Source organism: Lepisosteus oculatus, chromosome 14 (genome assembly GCF_040954835.1).
Source record: "Lepisosteus oculatus isolate fLepOcu1 chromosome 14, fLepOcu1.hap2, whole genome shotgun sequence".
Taxonomy (NCBI): domain Eukaryota; kingdom Metazoa; phylum Chordata; class Actinopteri; order Semionotiformes; family Lepisosteidae; genus Lepisosteus; species Lepisosteus oculatus.
The window spans coordinates 4257643-4265731 of NC_090709.1; the positions used below are offsets into that span (position 1 = coordinate 4257643).

The window sequence follows — 8089 nt, forward strand, 5'->3', positions numbered from 1 at the left end:
TCCATACACAGTGGATAAGTAAACCCCATGTTCTACATTGCGTCTCGAGAATTCAATTGTACCTCAACAATCAATTTATCAATTTATCAATTTAATTCATGAATAATGTATTTACTTCCGAGTTCAGAGTAACAGTGGGTAATAACACTGGTTAGCGATTTGGTAACCGAACGATATATATTGACGTTGAAAAAATGTTTATGACATTTTTATGAAAAAATGTCATAAAAACGAAAAAGTAAAGGCTGAGAAAGCATTCACAATGTATTTTATACACAAATGAATTATTCTCGCAACTCTAAGAGGTTTCGTGGTTTAATTTTTTTTAATTGTTGAATCATATTTAAATGTTAAACAACTGAAAAGCATATCGCTGTAGACCAGGGTGACCGAGTGGTTAAGGCGTTGGACTTAAGATCCAATGGACAAATGCCCACATGGGTTCAATCCCCACTCCTGGTAGTGTTGTAATAAGCTTTAAGTGACAGAACACTTTGATGATTTACACTCTATTTATATATGAATTTACTAAATTTCAGTTCAGTTCTCTTCACTCCCACTCCCTGGCATAACTGAGCTCTCACTATCACATACTGAAGGCTTTACATGCATTAGCTGTGATACAGCTCCCAATAAAGACAGAATCAAACAGTTTGTTCTATTTCTCATGGTGATCCTCTTCTTGATCCAAATGAAATGGATCATTTAATATGATGCCTCGAGAAAAGAAAAGGAGTGAATTTCCGCCTGTAATGATTGATGCCCCATCAAACATTTTGTAACATCCCCGGAAGATTATACAGTAGAATTCTGGTTTGTGGTGTAGATTAAGACCGGTTCAGGGACGCCAAATATGTAAGAAAAGTGGCTCTCTGAAGGCACCAGTTCTGTAGGGTTTGGGCATTTACTGAGACAATTATTAATTGTAGCAGTAAATCACAAAGTTGATTCTTTTGATGGCTTTAGAGTCCAACCATGCGACATAACTCAAACAACGCACACACACAGGTACTAATACACGAGGATACATTTATTAATACATAGAATATGCATATAAACCTAACAGATCTTATCGAGAGGGTTATCAGAATACAAAAGGTATATATTCAATCAGTTACAAAGTGTTACACATATCAAGAGGACATACGTTCAGTATATCATTCATTAAGACCGTTTCGTAAAGTGAACTTGGTTACAACTTCTACATTAGATACTCAAAACAAGTACATAACTCTTAGGAATTAAATTGATATCAACTGGTTTGGATAACAATTGAATTCTCGAGCTGTAATGCATTGAAGTTGAATACTCATCCAATTTTTGGGGATTCAGATCTCCTGCGGGCACAAAGAAACAGTTGCAGGCTGTTGCTGTCCAATCCGCGCTCTCTGGCTCGGTGCCAGGCTGTGCTGTGCGGCTTGCGACGGTGCGCTGCTGATGCTCACTGTTGGCTTTAACTAGCAAAGTTTGTGCACAGGAGAAAAGATGACTGTGGGTCCCAGCAAGTCAGGAAGAGGACTGGTTCGTTCCTGATGAAGAGCTAGTTCTGAATAGTGATTCAGCTGTCCACAGTTCCGACCTGTTCACGAGGCCTGCTGCTGGTTACTCTCTGGCAACCTCCACTCTAGACTCTTAGAACAAAGGAAAGTTCTGTCACTCGGACACACTGGCCGTTCCGTGGTTGTCCGGGCTGAGTCTCAGGATGGTCAGGAGGCACGCTGCGAGAATGTCCTGCCCTTGGGATTCTCCTTTGAATTCCCTTTAGAGTTGTTGAATCTGAATCTCAATCTTGTCTGAATCTCTGTGTTGCCTGTTTTTACCTGGAGGAACTTCAGCTCATTGATTGGCTGAAAGTTCCATGGGCATCAGAGTCCCACGTGGGTTACTCGGCCCTACCAGTCCCTGATTGGTTGATCAAGGTGAGATATGAGTCACTTACTCCTGACACTTAGGAATGCAATCCAGATGTCCATCTCGCACTCCCTAGACAGATAGGCGCCAATGGATGACCATTGATCATGATAGCCAGGCTTAGCTAAGTGCATCCCCCTTTGGGAGCTGTCCCTTATTAAAGGAAACCTTAAATCAGCCTGCATGAATAGTTTCTCTGTGGCTGCACCACAGAGATGAACAGAGAAATGAGGCCTAATTTGGGAAAGCTCAGAAACACTTAATTCTGCCTTATTAATAAGCCTCGCCACTTCAGTGGCTTAAATTCAAGGTAAACAAGACTAAGGAAACGAGTTGGAAACTTGATGTCGAACTGGAATTTAAGTACCCGGAATATTTCATTACATTGGGCAATATGTGCCAGAGAGGAGCACTTTAAATCCCTTCGATAGCTCAGTTGGTAGCGCGGTTGACTGGATTAGAAACAGTTAGGAATTCTTAAGTTGCTGTTTCGACTCCAGCTCGAAGGAAGGTGCTTTTGTGAACTTTAATCAAATAGTTAAAACAGCGAATCTTTTTCACTCAGACGTTGATCAAAAGCTCAATAAACGATGAAGCAGAGGCTCTTGTTCCGAATTCAGCTAACATCTGGTTGTCTTGTTTTGGCCAAGATCTGATTTTTGAATTAAGGGACTACGCTGTCTGATTTGTAATTCAAAAGTAGATACAAATGTCACTGTTTTCAAAGGATAGGTACTTAATTGGCTTTATGATTTGGTATTGATTTTGTATCATTATATTATTACGTTTGTGCTTTCTGTGTTTTTTATCATATTGTGAACTTATTTTTTAAACAAATGCTAACAAAGGCTTTCTTCTCTTCCTCTCGTGGAAATCACAAGATGTGAGCAAATGTTTTTTTTTTTTTTTTTTTTCACGTTGCGATCCAAAGAGCCTCAGACGCACAGTCTGACAGTAACCAAACCAGAATGGATTCTGCTGGGAGCCGGACTGAGCTCATTCTCACTCCCTGTGCTGAAAACAGAATTATCTCTTCCCCAAACATTGTCTACAGCTGCTAGATATTGCTCTGCGTCCTACTGCTCCAGCAATTCCTTTGACCAAAGACAGATCACTTGTGCGCTTTTAAACTTCTTGCGGCTACAGGCTCTTTGATGGCTCATGCTGATCATCCTGTGGATCCAAAAGAAAATATTAAAGCTGATACTGATTTTTTTGATTGTAATTTGCATCTAGCTACAACGTCCCTGGAAAAGATAATTTATTAGTTGCGTGCAATTAGAATCTTTTACTTTACGTATGGTAGTGGAAATAGTTTTAAAAATGTTTTCTAAAGAAGATTGTATTGACAGGGCCTGCCTTTAGCGCTCAGTAGCGATGATATAGATGGAGAGCTGTTGATATAGATGGAGAAGAAATGTAAGATGAATTGATGATCTAAGCTAAAATAGCCCTAACACGCCTCCTGTAACAGTGTTTGTATTCATAGCAAGTAATATTTTTTTTCAAACCCGAACATTGCTTTTGCATTAAGTGTTATGTAACCATTAGCGGTTTCGGTAGCTTCTTAAGACCGCACTTTTCCAAACTGAAGCCTATAAGAACATTATTCAAGACACACCATGGCCCAGAATCGTGCATCGGGACAAAGATTAACATCCATTGAAAGTACTCCCAAATAAAAGATTTGACCGAAAAATTAAAAGAGTAGGCAAGTATTAAAACAAAACCATAACTTCTTGACTTCCAATCTCTTTCCTGGTTCAGGCCATGTAAAATGACATATTCAGTGGACTCATGCCGAGGTTGTGAGTTTAAGCCTCACCTGGAGCAGCCTGGTTTTCTGTCTTGACAGGTAAACAGTGTTTTGTGTTATTTGCTAAATGGAGAGAGGATTCTGTGTTAATTGTGCTCCTCCTGGGAGAGGTCAAGATGAGAAGTTCACCAGGCTGGTGGTAAATATCCTGTCCAGGAATATCGGGGCTGTAGGGGGTCAGATCTATAGATGTAGTAAACACATTAGTGGAGACGGTGTGTCTGCTCTCTGTGAGAGAGCCGGGCGGGAAGAATAATCTGTGGTCTGGGAAGAAGAGACCCTCGTTGGAAGAGCGGCGCTCCTCACAGGAGAGAATGAAAACAATCTTTTTCAGGGACGCTGATTTTTCTCTTTGGGTGAATTAAAAGCACTTGTTGCAAGTGACCTCGTGGCGCAATGGTAGCGTGTCTGATTCCAGATCAGAAGGTTGCGTGTTCAAATCATGTTGAGGTCAGCTGATGTGCTGCTGGTGCCGAACCTGGAATTTACACCATGCAGTTGGGTTTTAGCTGTACACCACCTAGGTAATCCAAATGAAGTAACAGAACAGTACAGAACACCCAGTCAAGATCTTATGCAGCATTTCATCTTGAACACGACAAGAGAAAAGGCACACTGCACATCCGCGAAACATCACATCCGACTTTAGAGACAGTGACATCAGAGAATGGAAGTTTCAACCGCTTTTCTGTTACAGGTTCAAGCCAACCTGAAAGTTAGGGAGTGTTTGGTCACTTTTGTATGAAAAAGTGTCTGAAGCCTGTAATTATAATTTGCCCTTCTTTTAATTGTGGTTGAAATCCACTCCCATGTACCAAGACCTTACAGTATATTCATGTTTACTTAAATGACTAACTATTGGACTATTGGACATTAGTTGGTGTTTTTTTTTTTGTAACGATTTGCTATTTCAAGCAGGAAAAAAAGGAACCCAGACCCAACGTTTGCTTTCAGATGGGGTTCATTTACATAACAGACATCTATTTCTGAGGAGCCTGATTTGAATCACACAACCCCGGTAGAAGTCGAATCGACAATCTTATAAACCGAAATCAGACGCGTTATCCATTAAACCACTAGCCCATCACGTAAATGAATTGCACCATGGTGAGTTCAGTGCCACTACTAGTAATACCCCACCCCCATCTTAAATTTCTAAGTGAGAAACGTGTTTTCTACATTTTTTTTTAGTTTTAAAAAATCATCACTTTTAAGCAGACAAAGCCTTTATGTGTCGCTCTGAATTTCTAATTGATTTAGAATTCCAAGACAAAAGCGTTTCGTTCCACAGCGGCGTGAAATGATCACGTCTTTCACTCTACTTCTCTCTAGTAGTAAAGCAGATCTTGCTTGGTGAGCATTTGCTCCGGTAAATTAGGTCACGTTTCATGTTAACTCACTTCTTCTAAACACAACATTTCCTGGTGCATGTTTTCTCCATGAAAAAAGACATTTTCCCTTACATGATTTCTCGTTTTGTTTCATCAAAGTGTACACAAAGAAGAAAGAAAGGAAAAGTGTCGTTAATGAACTCTGTCCCCCTTGGGAGATGTCAAGAGCATTGGACATGAAAAGTGCCCAATAAAAGCCATTTCTCTTCATTTCTCTTACGGTCAGGGCTCCTGTTCCGTGTAAAGGAGGCAGCTTGCTCAGCCGGCAGACTCAGGGCTTCGTGAACGCAAATGGCTCAGAGCGGTGTGTCCAAGCGGCTATAAAAGAGGAGAATTCTGCCGGCACCGTAGCTGAGTCGATTTAAGTACCTGTCTCGTTAACTGGAGATCCTGGCTCCACATCCCAGCTGTGCCTTTCTTCCTGTCTTTTTGTGCAGAAACTACCATCTTGGACAACCGCATAGGGCTTGATTTAGTTTAAAGCATGAATGCATTTCCTTTCTGCAACAACTTGTTTTTCAAGAAATTCATACAGCTTGTGAAAAATGAAATTGAATTCTTGGCTATCAGAGCAGAAGGAATATTGCCGACTGGCAAGAAAATGCAAGCAATGTTTATTTTTTGACCGGAAAGGTGCGAATGGAGAAAAGTCGCACTCATCAGTCTCTGTGGCGCAATCGGCGAGCGCGTTCGGCTGTTAACTGAAAGGTTGGTGGTTCAACCCCACCCAGGGACGGTAGTCTTATTATTGTCAATGTAAACACTGCCTCCGCTAAAGCTGAAACCTTAACCCTCTTTATTTTGGCCGAAAATGCGAGTATTTTGCCCGTGTCCAACAACAACACTTGAGACCGGGTAAGTACAGTAATGATCAACACCGCAACTCCCTAGACAACCATATTCACCCATGGAAAAGTATCTTTAAAGGGCTGGCGGGAGATATCATTTATACTCCTGTTGCGTCCTCTGCTAAAATCGTTTAGAAATACAACGCGGATTTGTTTGAGAATTTGACAAGCATTGTTACGTTAGCACTGTGAAGTTGGATGTTGATATTTTGAGATATTTACCTTCATTTTAACATAAATATAAACATAAATGCTGTACAATCTATGCTGTACAATCAAACATGGGTATATTTTGAGTCTCGTGCTGATCGTCCTGTGGATCCAAAAGAAAATTTTAAAGCTGATACATTTTCGGTTGTAATTTGCATCTAGCTACAACGTCCCTGGAAAAGAGATTTTATTAGTTGCGTGCAATCGGTATCTTTTACTTTACGTATGGTAGTGGCAATAGTTTGAAAAATGTTTTCTAAAGAATATTGTATTGCCAGGACCTGCCTTTAGCGCTCAGTAGCGATGACGCTGTTGATATAGATGGAGAAGAAATGTAAGTCTATTAAACTCTTAGCTAGACTGGGATCCTCCACTTGCAGGTTAGTGTTTTTTAGGATGAAGAGCAGGAATCTGATGATATTAATGATATAATCTGCAATGGTCTGGTGAGACAGCCCAGTCATCTTCAACTGGGAAACAAATGTCTGCATTTTGGGAATGTCCTTCAGAAAACTTAAGGAAACTTCCGATGGATCCATAAAAAACAGGAACCTGGAGACATTTTCAACCTGAAAAACATATATAGAGAAAGTCATTATTTTTATGACCAACATCCATGGTATGTGAAGTTTAAGCCGAGTAAAACCCATGTACCAAATACCTACCTCCTTGGAGCAGTTTACCATTCCCAGGCCCTGGATAAGGTATTGTTTAAAGCCAGCCAGGAGAGGAGAATCAAGAGTGTTTTCTGTAAAGTCCAGCCAGGGCAACTCTTTTTTCGGAGAGCTTTTAGATTACCTTTAACTGACACCCTGTAGATATAAGACACATGGACAATTACATGTATTATAAGTGTTTCCGTTTTCTTAGTTGGCTTCTGGGAGAAAATAGCTTTAATTGTGGCCCCGTGTGACTATGTATATCTACCAATTCACTGACATCCCAATTAAGGCTACATTTTTTTTTGCCTCTGTGAAACAAAATCAATTTTTATACATACAACGCGCAAATAAAAAATAAAGCACTAGAAACCCTATTGAGCAGAGAGTCTTACTGTTCCCCATCTTCCCCTTCCTCCTCCGCTTCTGCTTCAGTTTCTGGAGCAGCCTCTGGCATCTCTTCCTCCTGGACAGCGGCCTCTTGCTCAGGGCCACTGGAATACAGGTAGATGCTTTTACATAATATGTTGTAACAATGATTTCAAAAAGAAACTACAGAAGCCTTACAAATTAAAAATATCTCACCTTGCCAATGTGTCTTCAGGCTTCCCATGTACAAAAAGGCCCAAGGACTCTAGCAGTCTTACAACCGCTATCCTGTTTGCCTCACCAGACACGATCTCTATTCTGTTGTAATCCACGATGACCCCGTTCTTCAGGTGATTCATCATGTCCTTCCTCGCCTGTTGAGAGGCCATCGTGATCTCCTCTGCCAAGGTGTGCTTCATACACGCCCTCTTCAAGTGAGCAGGAAGCTGATCAAAAGTATTCAGGCACATCTTGCACACCAGGGGAATCCTCGCGGGTTTCCTTTTAAAATAAATAATATAATTTGTGTATAGAAACAAGCTAAGACTGATTTCTTAAATTATCCTTAATTTTCTCTCTCATAGTTTGAGCATAATGATTTTATTGTATTGCTCATTGCTCCAAAATAAATAATGGTTTCATAAAAAAGTGAACATTCTCATCTATATTCATTTGCAGTTACACTATTGCAATTAATCTGTATCCATTCTGCATTCATATCTACAAGAAAGAGCTCTCAATTAATTAAATGCCCCATTGAACTGGCCCTGATTATACAATGCAAGGAGAAGTCTTCTAAGCCAATACTTGTCACCAGAAAGAGGCTGTATTTCAATTATACAATATACAAAACAATACCATTTAACACAAAGATATATTCCACAC

General features: G+C 40.3%; 1 protein-coding gene and 3 non-coding genes across 4 annotated transcripts in view; all 4 read left to right on the forward strand.

Annotated features, from left to right (window-relative positions):
• Positions 1-7642, forward strand: part of LOC138243386 (proline-, glutamic acid- and leucine-rich protein 1-like) — a 46711-nt gene extending 39069 nt beyond the window's left edge. Inside the window, exon 7 of the mRNA XM_069198952.1 lies at positions 7589-7642. Within this exon, the coding sequence (XP_069055053.1) occupies positions 7589-7642 (54 nt within the window). The remainder of the gene's footprint in view (positions 1-7588) is intronic.
• On the forward strand, positions 380-462 carry trnal-uaa (transfer RNA leucine (anticodon UAA)). The gene has a single exon. It is a non-coding gene; the product is annotated as a tRNA-Leu (tRNA).
• trnaw-cca (transfer RNA tryptophan (anticodon CCA)) lies at positions 4110-4181 on the forward strand. The gene has a single exon. It is a non-coding gene; the product is annotated as a tRNA-Trp (tRNA).
• Positions 5781-5854, forward strand: trnan-guu (transfer RNA asparagine (anticodon GUU)). The gene has a single exon. It is a non-coding gene; the product is annotated as a tRNA-Asn (tRNA).
• Positions 7643-8089: the final 447 nt, after the last annotated feature.